The 17,678-nt window shown below is 39.3% G+C and overlaps 1 protein-coding gene across 1 annotated transcript in view; it reads right to left on the bottom strand.

Moving 5' to 3' along the window:
* GRIN3A (glutamate ionotropic receptor NMDA type subunit 3A) overlaps positions 1–17,678 on the bottom strand; it is a 157,034-nt gene that overhangs the window by 93,844 nt on the left and 45,512 nt on the right. The window contains exon 2 of the mRNA XM_082696808.1: positions 14,760–15,364. Within this exon, the coding sequence (XP_082552934.1) occupies positions 14,760–15,364 (605 nt within the window). The remainder of the gene's footprint in view (positions 1–14,759; positions 15,365–17,678) is intronic.

The following is a 17,678-nucleotide window of genomic DNA, read 5'->3' on the forward strand; positions in this document are numbered from 1 at the left end:
TTGTCAAATATATGTTCTGATAAGGGCCAGGCAGGAAAATGCTTGGTCAGTGTCTGGGAAGATAAGGCAATATGAAGTAATAAACTTGTGGTACTTTCTTATTCTTAATTATGGCCTCTGTCCAAAGGAAAGCCTACATTTTGACATCAGACACACCCCTGTTTGGATTTTGGCTCAGCTACCTTCTAGCATTGTCCTTGGTTTTGTTGTCAGCAAAATGGGAAAGATAATACTGCCTCCATTACAAGGGCCGGAAATACTGCATATACAGTATACACCCTACCTTTTGACCTAGAACAGATGTTTCACATATGGTACCTATTATTCAGTGTCATTCAAGTTTTTTCAATCAAGGCTGTCCCCAGGTCACTTTTCCCTAATCTCTAACAGAACTCCTCTAGTTGGAAACACAAAGTATTGCATTATGAGAAACTCATAGAGGGTACTCAAGACACATTTTAAATTACAAGGAGTTACAATGAAATGTAGAATGTAACAGAGGTTTTTTTGAGCAATCAGGTGATACAAGTCTACACTCTCAGCAAAACATGTTCACCCATTGCCTGCCACCAACATTACTCAGTAATTTACAAAGGCAAATACAAGTAGTAAGAGGTTATGCTGCCACAGAAGGGACATAGAAAAATCAAAATGTGTGAAGAATGTACTAATTTTCATTAGAGATATAAATGTAAATCACATCTGAAGACGATCCTACCACTAAATGCAATGAAACTGCTCATTTTGGTAGATTGCATGTAATGGTAATTATTCATGTTAGCACTCCCCAGTGGGACTCTCTACTGCTTAAAATGAATTCTATTTTGCAACAAGTAATGAAGCCTCAGTTATCTTAGACTTTAAAATAGTTTTATGCTTCTTTAGAGAAATAGGGAACCAAATCATTAAAATATACAAATTAATCAGTTGATAATTACTTAGATAAAGGAAGGGTGACTACAATTGTGTTTCTAAAGAGCAATCTACTATTACATGTGTGTTCTCTCTCTCTCTCTCTCTCTCACACACACACACACACACACACTGATATAGCCTAAGGAACAAAAAGGTTTGTAGTAAATAGGTCAATTTCATTTGGTCAATTTGTTGAACAGTAAAGTTAAGTTGGAGTTGTAGAAAGAGAAGGCATTCACTATTTTAAGAATATTTGGGACTTAATTATTGTAGATTTCTAGCTGGATGGACCCTTCAAGGATTACCGCTTTTATCATTTCCGATATCTTTCAGAAATTACATAACTCCTTCATTCCAGTAAAACTTGTTCCTCATCATTGATGGTCAGTAACGTCTAAGATGGTGACTGAAGGACAATGCTCAGTTGTCTCTGAGGCATGCATCTGTCACAGAAATGCAAATCGATCAGGATCTAAATGTCTTCAGTGTTCTCAGACCAGAAAGCCCAGTGCTTGTTTCATTACGCAATTGGCACCAAGAAATTGGGTCTCGGAGAATCCTCATTTATGACAGATGATTTCAGTCTGTTTTTTCAGTTTTACAGAGAGGGTAAATTAAAATAATCTATTGACAGCTTTCAGTTATTTTCCCCTTCACTACGTATTCTTTGCAATGTGATGGTAATGCATAAGCAAAGTTTAAATGCCCACTGATTAAGTGATTGAAATCTCACTTTTGCTCTAATCAGTTTCTACCATGTTCCTTTTTATTATGCCTGGATTCTTCTTGGATGAACAAGAAAACAAAAGATCAGGAATAAATTTATTGACAGGAAAAACTGATGCAAATACTGTTCTTAACATTAGAGATACAGAGATGAAAGACACACTCATTGTTCTCAAGCATATGAAAGTCTTCGAATGCAGAGAAAGAAAAGCAAAGACACAATTCCAGGGTCATGACAGAGGTAAATATGGGTGCCACTGGGACAGAGGCCAAGGACTCCTGCACATTCTACTGCAGACATGACAGGGAAGCCTCTTAGAGGAGAAGGTGCCAGAACTGAGTGTGTATAAAAGAAGAGCCAGGGAGAGAAGCTGGCGACTGATACCATCACCCGGGGAGATGTGCATGCAAAAGCTGGAGATGAAGTGCAGGATGACATGCGGTGAGAAATAAGGCTGCAGATAAAGGTGGGAAACGAATTTCAAAAGGTCTGAGATTATGATGAAGGTAATGTGGAGCCATTGAGGGGATTCTATTGGGGGAAGGACATGACCATCAGGTTTGATTTTAAAAAGCCCCGACCCCCAAATTAGCTATATAGAAAATGGCATGGGAGGAGGAAGGAGCTGAGCACACTTTCATACGTGAAGAATAACGTTTCTTTCCTCCTCTTCTTGTTTCATAAGGGGCTTAGGGTGGCAAGAGCTAAGGTAATAGCCATGTAAGTGGAGAAACAACGGCATTATCAGGAGATATATAGTCTTTGAAAAGAAAAGTAGTGATTTGGGGGCACCTGGGTGGCTCAGTCATTAAGCGTCTGCCTTCGGCTCAGGTCATGATCCCAGGGTCCTAGGATAGAGCCCTGCATCGGGCTTCCTGCTCAGCGGGAAGCCTGCTTCTCCCTCTCCCACTCCCCCTGCTTGTGTTCCCTTTCACTGAGTCTTCTATCAAATAAATAAATAAAATCTTTTAAAAAAAAAAAGTAAAGTACTGATTTTAAGGCACCAAATGCACAAGGTTGCATTCCATCCACAAACCACACTAAAGATGTGTGAAACTCAGCTTGATGGAAGGTCACATAAATAAGTCCTGGAGTATTTAGTCGAGTATCAGCTCAGTGTAAGCCCATACAGCAATGTGGGTATAAAAAAAGGAGAAAAGCGATCTTAGAGTCTTTTAATAGAAATTTAGAGCCTGGGTCACAGGGACCAATAATATCACCACACTCTGTGTTGATCACACTACTGCTCTAGCCTAGAAATGAATTCTAAATAAACCTTCCAGCTTCAAGAATGTTATGAGGAAAGCTAAGGAGGTGGAAAATATAACAAGGGGTAGAAAGCACAAAAATCCAATTGGAGAGTGGGGTAGAAAAATAGGAGAAAATAATATAGGAAAAGCAGATTGCAACGAGACTATAGAGGCTTTGCATGTTCATTTTATGAGACTGGATTTCATTTAATAGGAAAAGGGGAGTCGTGAAGATTTCTGAGCAGAGAAATGATAAAAGCAGAGGTCTGCATTAGTAATACTGATCTGGAAACAGGTACGCTGTGTACACAGGAAGGAAGAGATGGTGACCAGGAGACCACTTAGAAGAACATTACCATAGCTTTGTCATGTGTGATAAAGGCTCGAATCTGGCGCTGAGTTAAGAGCCTAGTTTAGCACCATGCCTTTCCTGTCCAGTGTTTAACAAAGCAGTCAGGTATCTACGTTTTTTATCAGCATACCTCCCAAGATACCACTCTGCTCAACGAATGAAGCTCATTAGTTAATTTGCATTGAGGTAACTTATCACTTTAGTAAAAGCTCCCAATTATCTCACTAATTAAGAATATGTGTTGATTTGTATAGGATCCAAGATAAAATGTGTACTTGGCAAATTATGTTAAAACTGTTTTTGAGACAGTTCACAGTATAAGCAAGAACAGTGTTTAATACATTTAAGATATATTTTGGAAGCCACATTTGCACACAAAACTTGACACGCTAATTAAAGGATTTTCTTATTCATTAAAATAAATGAACAAAGATGTGAAAAAAAACAACACGTCACCCATTCAATCATTGATTCATTCAGTAGTACTGTGTGCCGGGCACTGTGCTAGGGGCTAGGGGCTATAGCAGTGAACAAAAGAGCACAAATCTATACAGCTTATATTCTACCAAAGGAGACAGAAAACATGTGATAAATAGGTACTTGTATGGGATATTAGAGCTCCTAAGTGCAAAGGAAGAAAAATAAAGCAGAGTAAAGAGGTGAGATGTGTCTGGGCTGGTGGTAGTGGCGTGAAATTTTAAATTATAGAGGCCGGCGAGGAAGAGGTATTTGAATAAAGAGCAGAAGAAAGGGGAGGAGCTAACCAGAAGGAGGAAATCTGGATGGAACCTTCCCTGTAGAGGGAGTACCGAATCCAGCTTTCGGAAAGCGGGGTCCTGTCTACTGCTTGAGGAACACATATAGGAGGGAGGGGCATGAGTTTAAGATAGAGAAAATGTGTGGGTAGTGGAGTTGGGAAAATAGCATGTTGTGGGTCACTGAAAGGACTTCATTTCTTCTCTGCATGAGATAGAAATCCATCGGTGGGTTTGAGCAGAAAAGCAGTATGACATGATTTAGATTTTAACAGGATCACCCCAGTGCTGTGTTGAGAATGAACTGGAGAACAGCAGCAGAAAGACCAGTTAGGGGGCTATTTCCAGCACCCAGACAAAAGGTGATGATGGTTTAGCCGGAGCTGGTAGCAGTGAAGGTCGGATCCTGATCTGTTTTGAAGCTGGGAATGGCAGGATCCACTGATGGCTCAGATATGGTTGCCAGGAGAAGCAAAGATAACATCAAAATCTGTGCCCTGGCAAGGGGAGGCATGGAGTTGCCACCAAGGTAAAGAATCAGGTTTAACGTAGGTGAGAACTGTGAGAGACGATGGACTACAGGAAACAAGCTGAGGGTTTCAGAGGGGAGGGGGTTGGGGGATGAGTGAGCCCAGTGATGGGTATTAAAGAGGGCACGTATTGCATGGAGCACTGGGTAGTGTATGCAAACAATGAATCATGGAACACTACATCAAAAACTAATGATGTACTGTATGGTGACTAACATAACATAATAAAAAATAAATTAATTAAAATAAATTTAAAAAAAAGAACTACCAGTTCAATTTGTTCAGGTTAAGTTGGAGGTAACTTCTAGAAATTGAAAGAAAAATGTCAAGTAGGTAGTTGGAGATCGTGTGGAGCCCAGGAATGAGGTGCAGACAGGAGTTACAAAACTGGAAGCCATCCCTCTAGACATGGTATTTAAGGAGACCCAATGAGATTACAAGATGAGTAATTATAGAGAAGACCCAGGAGTAAATCTGGGGCACTGGACACCTGAAGGTGGCGCTGCTAAGGAAGAACTAGCAAAGGGACCTGAGAAGTTATCTAGAGAGCTAAGAGCAGAGCAGGCATCACTGGGTTCTAGAAGCCAAGTAAAAGAGATGTTTCAAGGAGGGGCAGTGATCAACTGTGTCAAATATTTCTATATTCCTTAATAACAGAATGTTGACTGCAGTGTTTATCTTAATTTATCTAATTTTATTATTCATTATACATTATCATACTTTTACTTTGTAAAAACTTGGCCTAAAATCTACATAAAAACCTCCTGCTGCAAATAATGTTGCCATGCTCTTAAGAGATTTTAATACCTGTTAAGATTTTTCTTATTCACTATATAGTCTTACTAGCATTATGTTTTTTTATATTTGTTATAAATCTGTACCTTTCTTGCTTTTGAACCAGTTCTGTAATAACCCCACTGTTTCCAGTCTTCCTTTTGATCACGTAGGAACCAAATCATTGTTTAAATACATCATCCTCCTCCCATGCCTTCTCCGGTGCCCAGCAGTTTAACTCAGCTTATCTTTGTATATCTACTTCTCTCATTTGTTTTTTTATTTCTTTTTAAATTGCCCTCTTATCTTTTTTTCCCCCCTTACCATTGCCTTCCATTAATCTTATTTGTACACGGGCAAATCTATTTTGCTCTGTAAAGCCATAAGATTTATTTTCCCCTCTGGGAACTTGCTTTTGTATCATTAAAAGAATCTGTATCCTCATTCTCTTATATCTTGAAAAATGAGCCGAATTTCTTGTCCCATGATCATCTCATCATATTTAATATTCTCCCCCACCCTGAGGAATGAGAGACTTGTTCATCCTCTATAAAGCTCTATAACATTTTTTAGACTGTGAGAACTTAATTTTCAATTTTTGCCTGTGCCTCCATCACTGTTGGGGACATTCTCTCCAACTTCCCTCCCAGCAGCACCACCTAATTCTTGTCAGGTCGACTTGCTCCTGTGCAGTGAATCTAAATATTCATTTCTTGGTCACTTTTAATTTAGTTGTAGAGCTCCTGACTAAAGCAGAAGCTCAATAAAGCCCTTTTAGTATGAGACAAAGGAATATCCTTAAAGTTGCCCATTTTCCTTTGCTTAGAGCAGGAGTTGTGGGGAGCGAGGAGAGTTGGGAAGAGATCTACTAATGCTCAGAAATGCCCTCTTTTCTTGACATGATTCATTATCTACAATCATGTAATAAATCTGCCAGACAAAACTCACATCCTTCAAAGTTCTACACTTTCACATCTGTCACAAGCTCATACCCACAGGTTTTTTTCCCCAACTCTTTATCATTGGAGAGCCCCAAACTATTCTGCCTTTGGACAGTCCTACATCATTTAGAGAACTCACACCCAGTTCTGATCTTTTACAACCACTTATATCCAGTTGTCTGAATTATTAGCTATTCATATTTTATGTTTGTATTTTAATCCATGTGTGTGATTTTTCTTAATTCTTCAAAACTTTTCCCTAATGCCCCGTGTTTTCTAAATTACCCCCATTTCGTGTCGCTTCCCCAGGCTCTAGATTACTTCCCTTAGGTTTCTTACAGTTTCTGATATAGGGGATAATCCATGGTATTCTCATTATTTCTTTTTGCTCTTTCTCTGATTTTTTCTGAATTTTCTCTTCTTCCTCTCTTCCCCTCTTTTCCTGTCAGTGAACTTCGTAGAAGAGAATCACCAATGCTCTGTCCTGTTAAAAGGAATTCTTGTCTTGAATCAGCTCTTGCCACCCCCAGTTAATTTTATGATTTTTGTTGTCGTCACCCTAGGCCTGCTCCCCTCTTGCGAAGTCCATTTACGTATCTCCCTTTACTCTGTTCATGCCTCTCTTACCATCTCCCTTTTTTTTTAAATGGCCCTGGAGACCTTTTGCCTATTTGTATGGCCAGCTGTTCCTAGTTCAGCTTTCATTCTGTGGCCTCTTTCATCGCAGCAGACCCCTGCCCGGTGACCCGAATTCGCCACCGCAGCCACAGAGCTTACCCATGGTCCAATTCTATCAGAGGACGTTGCTTTCTTTGATTTTGTTCTCTGTGTATGGGACAGCTCTCCAAATTAAATGTTAAATATAGATGATTTCTTAAGCTCCATGTGAAATGACGCCTTCACTGTTCTCTCTAATCCTTTGTAGTAATCCTGAAGCTCAAGTATTTGGCAGATGATCACCTCCATCTTTGGCTCTGTGGGCCATAAATCAGTGAGGGTGTAGATTTTGACATTCTCCATATTCCAAGAGCAATCTCTTCCACAGAGTGGCTAGGAGGAATAAACAAACCCGGCCTTCCCACTGCTCTGCTTCGTGACTCTGCAGGCTGTCAAGCTGAAAGAGACTTGAGCGTGCATCTAAGCACCTAGAGAGTTCTGAGCCATCTCTGAATATCAGGCACAACAGAGTTACCACTCAGTGAGGTCTATGGGGTAAATACAATTAAACACATGTCATCTGTTCAGCTTAGACACGTATCTCTTAAAGAGCTCTTCATCACTTTGCCAGAAGAATAGGGCTCAGACAGCCAGGGAGTATCTGCATCTGCAGTTCGCAAATTGTTCAAAGCATTGAAATTCTCATACATTTTCCCCCAAATAACGGATCATATAAAAAACAGAAATCTCAAAAAAAAAAAAAAGCCAAAACAGAAATCTCTGATGATAAGGAATTTAAAGGGAATTAGAAATTGCTAAATTTCAACCCTCAGAGCAGAGGGTCCCCCCAATGTATTTTAATCATTGGTCACATCAACTTACAAAGCTCAGCTTTTAAAATAAATTTCTATCAATTAAGATAGATAAGATAAGAGCAATTTACTAACATGTTAAATGTACATATGTACAAACACACGAATCATTTGAGTCTATGCTTTGCCAACATCAGCAAAACTCAGTTACTTACAAGTGAAACTGTACGGTGGAAGGGCAGTTCCTGTCCTTCTTGGCTTTCTTCCCAAGAGGAGAAAAATAGTAGCCTATGTGATTGTGTTAATATGCTTTTCAGGCTGTGTTAGTATCAGTGTGAATAGGACACATTAAAAAATTGGACACATGGGTAGAACACTCTTTTTCCTGCTTTTGTGTGCCACGAGTGACAAGCTGGCACTTTTTCCTTTCTGTTGTTTTTCTCTCTCATTATGGTTAGATCTGTTCCATTCCCTTAAGTTGTTTTCTTTTCCCTTTGCTTTTTGGTAGGTACCTTGACCCTTCTCCACAACTACGGTCTGTGCCCAACCCCTGACTGCTCCTGGCTGCTTTGTGGAATACCCCCCCTTCCTCCGTTCTAGCCAGCTCTTTGGATCTGGCTCTGGCACTGACCCAGGTGCTGCTGTGCCTTCCAGCAGCACGGCCCTGGCATTGGTGCATCATGTGGCGTTTACCAGTCAATCATCCATCCAAAGGGTTATAGGGACTGGTGATGAATGTGGCCTGAGAGATAGACCTGGAATTCAGTGTGGAGCTGCAGTGTTACCCTCTGCACTTTGCTACCTCTTTCTGACACATTTCCAAATTTTATAATAGATAAATACAAAGAAAAAAGTCAACAAAGAGCACAATTTCCTCTCTGGTAAATAAAAAGCTTGGAAGCTCTCCTAATCTGGAAAAATTCCACAGTGTAAACTTTGCTGGATGCTGGACTAAGCAAATTTGACCTGTTTTCATCAAAACAGAGTACTGAGGGAATACCTATTTTCTAATGTTCCTTATTTGAGGCTTCCATGACTTAGTGGAAATTTCAGACGCAGCTCCTGGCATGACTTGAGTGACAGAGAGTGGGAAGATCAAAGGTTTTCAGTCAAGTTAGGCCAGTGAAAGGGGCTCCTACTGGAAACATCTAGAAACAGAACTTAAATGTTGGTCCCTGAGATTCATGACACCAAGGCATGTGCTTTCTAGAAGTACTGACACCTTGGACACCCTAGCTGAGAGTGTTAACTTAGGAGTAACAGCAGGACACAGTAGGTTACCTCACAGCAATGGGTTCTCCTTGGGAATACGAGGAACCGGTGTTACCAGCCTCCAATCCCTGACTCCCATGTTCAGTGCAACTGCCTCTCTTCTAAGTAACTGATGAATCCTATAGGCTAACTAGTTTGACTCGGTAGGGTCCTCAGGACAAGAATGCTTATACATGGTTCATCATGCCTGCTGATTTATATAGCTTTGACTAAAAGAATATGAATTACAAAGTAATGGGATCCCAATTAAGGAAGATTTATATTACTGCTCAATTGGGAATTTGGATTTAGATGAAGTGGTTACAGTCTTCCCCTATAAAGTACTAGCCAAACAACCCTAGGCACACCACTTGAGTTTTCAAGGTGGGAATCCTTACAGTCAAGGGATTTATAGTTTCCAAAGATTAAATAACTTTGCTATAATCACAGTGCCAGCAAATTATTGTAAAGGTGGGCAAGAACATCCAAAATTAGAATTATATCATGCAGCCTCAAGTTCTTCTGGAACTCCTTTAATATCCATGAATAAAATGGGGTCCATCGATTTACATCTTAGGATTTTTAAATAGATATTTGTTTTGGTCTTTTTTCCTGAAGTTTCCTAGTGCCTCACAATATCTGGCACATAGTAGGTTGTAAACAATATGTCCAGAATCAGTAAAATAAAGCAACATTTACTGTGAGTGAAAGGCCTGTGAATCTTGGTATTGCTTGACCATGCAAGCACGAAGATGACCATAGCTTGAAGGAGGAGAAAGAGTCTAGTATGTTGGACCATTGTTCACGGACAAATGAGGAGGGGGCCTAACTATGCCAGCTGATGCCAGAAAATAATGGCAGAATGGGTGTTATCCCGTCAAAGAGTGATAAACAGCTAAGTCAAAGAAAGCGGATAAAAAAATATGGATATTTTGAGAAGCATATCTTGCTTAGTGAGGGAACAAAAGAAGGGGATTATAAGCTTCCTGAGAGCAGGGCCCCTATTTTCTACTCTTTGTGCCTCCAGCATTAGCCAAAGTGATCACCTCATACGAGTTAAGTTTCAACAAATGGTTGCGAATGAATAAGTGAACTAATCACTGCCTACCTGATACAGAACTGACCTGTAGAAGCTGTTCAAAAAATGAAGGCAAGATTTTATGGCCAACTAAGAAGCTAGAATAACTATCAGGACTATAATTAGTGAGCTAAAGGCTCAGGGACTTCTTATGCCACGGGAACAAGGGTCTGTAAGTGTCTAGACTCTTGGTACCCTTAAAGAAAGGATAACAGTCTTTGAACATGCTATGACTAATCCTAGGGAGCTCTTTCTATAGGAACAGTGGATTCATTAACATCTAAGGCCTAAAGTAAGCATGGACAAATCCTAACGCTAGAAACGGTTGGTCAAACTCCTAGTTACTTTCACCAGAGTCTGGCATTTATAACTCAAGGGAGAAAATGAGGGCAAGGCTAAAACTAATTTTGAGAAATAAAAACGATTTTTCTATTGTAATGGTTTAAAAAAATTACTTTCAAGGTTTTTATGCTGTATTACTTTATCTGATGAATTCGTTACAGGACTATGACTTTATGAAAACGTCATGGCTAATGTTCGGCCATTCACGTGACATCCAGTATGCATACAAAATGCACACTACTCCTTAGCTTGGCATAAAAGCCCTGTGTGGCATGCTATCAAATTAACTACTTTTCCAGAATCATGTCAAATCCTCTTCACATGCAATGTATGCTCCAACTATACCAAATTTCTCTTTAGGGTTTTGCCATTTCCTATGACTCTGGATTCGCTCCAAACTAGAAAATGACTTGTTTGGCAAGATTCAATTCCAGTGTTTCTTCCTCAGTCTCTGAGAACAGTTAATTATTTCCTCCTCTGTCTATAGGAACATATCTCTATTTAAGAATCACGTATTTTTTATTTTATCATCATTTCCTCACTTTTCAACCTCAGGCAATAGGCTGTCAGGTTGAAAACGGTAGGATGCATGTCTTCATTCTGTCTACCTCATCCTAGTCCAACAAATAGCCATTGGCTGGACAAAAACACTCATGTTACTGAATAACAACCCAGATATCATCACTTCAAATAATTGACATTTTATAAAACAACTTACAAATAAACTGCTAAAGATCACACTATGAACTTAGCTCCCAACTGGTTTTACCTACATATACTTTTGATAGACATTAGCTCTGGTAAGTGGGGACCCTGGAAGAATAAAATCCCTTATATTTTTAATGACATCTATGTAGTCTGTCATGAGAAATCATTTTTCAAGTCTAAAGCCTATGCTGAAAAATCCATGTTTTTGGTGATTTCATTAACATTTTAAAATGTTAACAATTCTGTCAGGCCAAACTGAAAATGACAGTGTGAGAAATGAAAGCTTGCATAACTGACATCCGCTATTCATGGCTCATTATCCTCATGTCTTCCATTACGCAGTGAAGGCGTGGGGTCAGCCTCACAAAATTTAGGAACAATTAAGAAAATTACTGTATGCAGATGTGACTTATGGACTGAGAATAATGAACTTCCTAAAAGACTGTATTCAACAAAATAAATAAGACTGATGGAAATTCCACAGATGTTTTATGGCTTAAGGCAGCTTTTCAGTTATTCATTATAAAGACTCCTTCCAGGCTTTAGCCCACTTCCCTTTGAAACTTTCTCTTTGACCATATTCCTCAGGGAGCCTAAGAAGTCCTAGGCAAGTTTCCTGAAGTTCTTGGAATTCACTCTCAAACACATCCATGGAGATGAACACACTGTCACTGATCCTTTTACAGAGTGAATTGCTGCTGGGCTCCAAATCTTACACTCTTTTAAACTTTCAAACTTTGTGAGATGAACATGTGGAAACAGCCTCAAGGGCAAAGGTTATCCACAAAACCAATATTCCGTTAAAAAAAAAAAAAGGAAAAAAGGAAAAGAACAAAGACACTAAGCACCTAAGTTTAAAAAGACTATGTTTTTAATTTAGACAAAATTTTATTTACCTATCAACCACCTATTTTTCTTCTCTGGCCACAGATAATATAGGATGTAAATATAATATAAAATTTCCTTTCCTTCCTTCTATTTCAATAAATGTCTATTAAGTGGCTGCTATGTGCTAGGCATTAAACTGGGCTGAATAATAGTGCCTCTACTTAATAAAATTTATACTTTAGCTCAGAAGTCAGACACACAGACAAATAATGATGATGGAATGGACTAAGTACCACCATATAATTTCATGTACAAAGTACCATGGGATCCTTGTGAAAGGAGGCACATAGCTTTAACATAAATTAAACCTTGAGGAGCCAGAAAGATCAGTTTGATCTTGATAAAATGAACCCCTAGGGTATATACAACCCAAGTCAATAAATAGTTCTCCCTGTAGTTTCTAAACATTTTTAGGATCCAAACAGAATCATTTTTCTTGTGCTTTCCATTTTACATGAGGCAGAAAGATGCTAAATAGCTTAATGTAGCTTTCATAAGGGCTTTTTCCTATTTGCTATTTATGACTGTCCTTCCAAAATAATGACTATTCAAAATTACACATAAAAGTTTTGCTTATATTTTTGTTATGAAGGAGAATTTTCTTATTCCAGATAAAATCCTGAGCCACAATTATGCACTAGTTCAAAAACAGAAGATTAAATCTTGATAGCATCTATAAAATAAAATATGCAAAGACTTTAATCTTGTGGAAATTCAAATACAATACGGGGAAAATGGAAAGTTCAGATGATGACAGAATATCTAATTTTATTATCAGTAGATTCCTGATAAGTGAATTTTGAATTATAATAACTTTCTTTAGGGAGTGTATAGGCTGTGAGTAAACTCTGCCAATATATGGCATTTAGCATGTCACCCTGCACATAGTAGTTGCTCAATCAATATACATATTAGATTAATTTATATACATATACAGATTAAATATAAAATGATTATGACCACCTGACATTTCATTATATAGTCATCATGTCTTTCTATAATGCAAGACACTTGAGTTGTTTTTTTTTTTTTTAAAGATTTTATTTGTTGATTTGACAGACAGAGATCACAAGCAGACAGAGAGGCAGGCAGAGAGAGAGAGAGAGGGAAGCAGGCTCCCTGCTGAGCAGAGAGCCCGATGCGGGACTCGATCCCAGGACCCTGAGATCATGACCTGAGCCGAAGGCAGCGGCCCAACCCACTGAGCCACCCAGGCGCCCACTTGAGTTGTTTTTTGTTTCTCAGTAAGATGTCCTTGCTCCAAGAGGGCTGCCTGCTCAGAAGAGCACGAGACTCTTGATCTACGTTTGTGAGCCTGAGCCCCAAGTTGGGTCTAGAGATTACTAAAAATAAGTAAATAAACTTTAAAAATGGGACCAGGCTGGAGCTTAAGCCCTCTCCTCTAAAAGGGCAAAAATTTATCTGGTCTCTCTGATCACTGGTGGTCCTTTTCATGAAAAAACAAAACAAAACAAAACAAAAAAACAAAACTAGGCTCCTATAGAGTATCTTTTAACAACAGTCTCTTTTTCCCAGGGATCATGAAAACTATTTCCATATTATGGGTTATTCTTTAAATTAAATGGGCTTTTTCATTCTACCTTCTGTACCAGACTGAGAAACTGGAGAAGAAAGGTACATTTAAATAAAATAGTATGTAATTAGAGATGCCTACACACACACACACACACACACACACGGATATGTATATACATGTAAAACTCCAAGTTTCTGGCAGTAAAACTCTTGTGGAACTCTCAATTCTGTCCAGCTAGCTATCTATTACCTATCTATCACCTGGCCAGCTAGCTAGCTAGCTAACTAGCTATCACCCATCTATTACAAGGACCCCGTGAATAGTAGGATCTATTGTTATGTCCTTTTTTTAAAAAATTTTATTAGTTTATTTGACAGACAGAGATCACAAGTAGGCAGAGAAGCAGGCAGAGAGAGAGAGGAGGAAGCAGGCTCCCTGCTGAGCCGAGAGCCTGATGCGGGGGCTCGATCCCAGGACCCTGGGATCATGACCTGAGCTGAAGGCAGAGGCTTTAACCCACTGAACCACCCACGCGCCCCTTGTTATGTCCTTTTTACATAAATGGATAGAGGACACAGGAAACAAAGCTCAGAGAAGTTAAGTAACTTGACCAAGTTACACAGGCAGTAAGTGGCACAGCTAAAATTCAAGCTCAAAGAGTCTAACTCCAGGGTCTATATCTTCTACTATGACTCTATAATGTTTTAAGCATCACGGCCTAGGAGGAGAGAGAAAAATCCATTTCTTGCTCAACTAATGTTTTTCTCTGTATAGATTTTGAAAGATTTGTCTAAGTCCGTTGATATAAGAGTGGGCAGGGAGAGAAACATTTGTTATGTATCTACTATGAAGCCAGAGCACGGTCTTAGGTACTTTTCATATATAACTTCATCTTAATTATCATCTATTAAGCTATTCAATGTAATCCTAGCTTATTAATTAGAAAACTGAGGGTCAGAGTTTTTGAACAACTTGCCAAGAACAAATAGCTTGTAAGGGGCTAAGCCAGGGTTTAAAAGCAGGACTGGGTGTTCCCTATGACACACCATGCGCTTTCAAATCTGTAGATCAAATTCCAGATGACATCATGAAATACTCACTTATGTAACCAAAAGCCTCTCAAAAATATTACTAGAGCCAAAAGCTACTCAAAGTCAAGATTTCTGCAAAGGGGAAAGAGGGAAATTTTGCTTTGAGTCAAAACCATGTGAGTGGGGATGTAACACAGGCCTTGCATCTTACCTTGATAAATATTGTCCTGAAGTGAGATTTGTGGCTTCCACCTCCATGCAGTTCATGGTGCTGGGGATGAGCGCAAGTTCTGGCTGGATCATGGTGGCCGTGGCTACAGCTCTTGCGACCAGTTCCATGGCATCTTGTACATAGTACTCGAAGATGGACTGAGTTGTTTTTCCATGAGCAATGAGCCCAAGGGGCAAACCTTCTGTCCTCAGTTCCTCGACGTTCTGAGAATCCCCCAGCACCCAGTGAAGCTCAGTGGGGGTTACTCCAAGCTGGGTGGTAACTTCGAATATCCGCCGGATACTCTCCATGTCACAGCCAAACATCACCATGGTGGGCGTACTGTTCTTAATACTCTCAAGCTGGACCTGCAGGAAGCTTAAGAGGTCGTCGGTGGAGGAGAGGTTGGTGGTGATGTTGATGATAGACCCAAGGTAGAACTTGGAATTTTTCTGGGTAAGGAGGAGGAAGTCGGTGATGTTCCAGTCTTCCTGGCACAGCAACAAGCTAAAATTGTACCAGTTGTTCATGGTCAGGATTGAGACAGTGACATCAGCATCAGAACTTAATGAATTTTCTAAACTCAGTTGTAGGTGAAGGGGATTCTGTATTTAAAGATACGAAAAAGAAGAATTAGAAAGCATTGGCCAAAGATGGTAACATAGGGTATGTTTGCTTTCTTCTGAGACTTACTTAATCCTTCATTTTTCCCTGCAATATTCAAATCCCTCTGGGATAAAATTCCCATCATCTGGAAAACTATATTTCCTATCTAATGGGATTACTGAATCCTGACAACTGATCTTCCTTACTAAGAGTACCAGAGGGCAAATGGGTTTTGGAGTAAATGTCAGGGCTGACCCAGCTGGTCTTAAATTTTTATCAGGCTTGTCTACCTCCTTATAGCTTGTCCCCTTCATATATTCCATTTCTAACTATGGCTGATAGTAACTCATTTGTTAAATTCTCCTCTCAGGTAAAATAATTAAAATAAATTATGTTTGCTTTCCTTTAAAATGAATAGCAGAGAAGTCTAAAACAGTGCAGGCACTTATATAAGGATGGTGTGGAAAATGGATACATCAGTTTCCTAAACTTTTAGTCTCTGAGGAAGGCATTTTATACACACATGGCGCTACTATCGGAATGCTTGTGTTTCTCCAAAATGCATGCTGAAATCCTAATGCTCAATATGATGGCATTAGGAGGTGAGGCCTTTGGGAAGTGATGAAGTCATGAGGGCAGAATCCTCATGAATGAGATCAATGCCCTAGAGCCAGCCCCTACTATTGTGTGAGTGCCCAGTGAGAAGTTGGCAGGCTGTGACCCAGCAGGGAGCCCTTACTCAATTAAACTGGCACCCTGATCTCTGACTTCCAACCTCTACGACTGTGAGAAATCAATTTCTGTTGTTTATAGGCCACCCAGTCTGTGATATTTTGTTATAACAGCCCAAATGAATGAAGACCTATGCTCTAATTAGCAATATATACAGTAGGATAAAGTGTATATTTCAGTACTGAAGGCTTGATTGTATTTGTGTCTACTGAGAAGGGATTTTTGCTGTGAAAAGTGAAATGTGTGCCATTTAAATACATTTATGGAACTTCCATCACAATTTCATCTACTTATGGAATTCACCAAATCAATGAAGGAAGAGTACTTTTTCTTATTATCATTTCTTATTTGAAAAGTCACAAATCATTAATCATGCAGGTCAAGTAGAAACAACTCTCCAATTAATAAATTTGTTAGCTGTTCTTTCTGAGAGCAGACATTTGACTTACTTATCCCTTAACACTGGCATCCTGAGAATGTTTAGCATGATACCTTCCACATATTAGGAGCAGAATAAATACTGGCTGAATGGAATGAAACATGTTCCCACTGGAAACTAGGCTATCAGATATTTTTGAGAACTTCCAAACGTTCAGACAAATAATATATGTAGAGAAATGAGGAAGGATTTCTAAATAAAGTTTCAAGTGCTTAACATAATGTAAGTGTCGCCTCCCGTTACTCACCTAAAAATGTGTAACGAGAAATAGGATTTGAGCTGAACTTTTAATTCTCTGAAGGACCAAAAGAATTTTAATAGGGGCAGACTAAGGAGTGAAGATTCAGAAGGGATTTATGGGAGAAAGACTATGGCAAAAGGCCACAGTAAATGAGAGCTATCATGCTGGTAGGAAGGATGGATGTTTTTGTTTTTGTTTTTAAAGATTTTATTAATTTATTAGAAAGAGAACCCACACACCAGCAGGGGGGGCAGCAGGCAGAGGGAGAGGGAGAAGCAGGCTCCCCATGAGCAGGGAGCAGGATACTGGACTGGATCCCAAGATTCTGAGATCATGAACCCAGCCAAAGGCAGATACTTAACCTAATCGTCAGAGCCACCCAGGCCCCTGTGAAGGATGGAGTTTTAAAATTTATCCTCAGAACTTAACTTTTGTCCTTCAAATTAAGCTTCTGAGCAGGATTTGTAACGATAAAAGCAGAACTTTTGGAGAATCATCTCCGGGCAGCATTTAACAGGAAGAGGGAAAATAAGGATCTTGATAAGGTGTTAAGTGTTTAAACTGCAAGTCAGCATTGTCATGTTAGGAACAAAATGATGAAAGTTGTTTTTGTTTTTTGTTTTTTTTAATTAAAATTTAATAACAAGATCAGACATGAGAGGCAAAAAAAAGTTTCTAACAGGAGACAGCATCCAATAGGTAGTTCCTGGTTTCCAGGCCCAAGATGCCATAAAAGTGATCTTGAGGTGAGAGGAATGGAAGCTTCCCTTCTTCACTCCTGCGACTGATCAATATAAATTCCTCCAGAACATTCTTGTCCTCTTTTAGCTTTTTCTTCCTTTCTATTTCCTCCTCTGCTTTAACCCTCTTCCAGAAGCAAAAAGGAACGGAGGGCAAGCTC

Source organism: Mustela nivalis (assembly GCF_964662115.1).
Source record: "Mustela nivalis genome assembly, chromosome: 13".
Lineage (NCBI taxonomy): Eukaryota > Metazoa > Chordata > Mammalia > Carnivora > Mustelidae > Mustela > Mustela nivalis.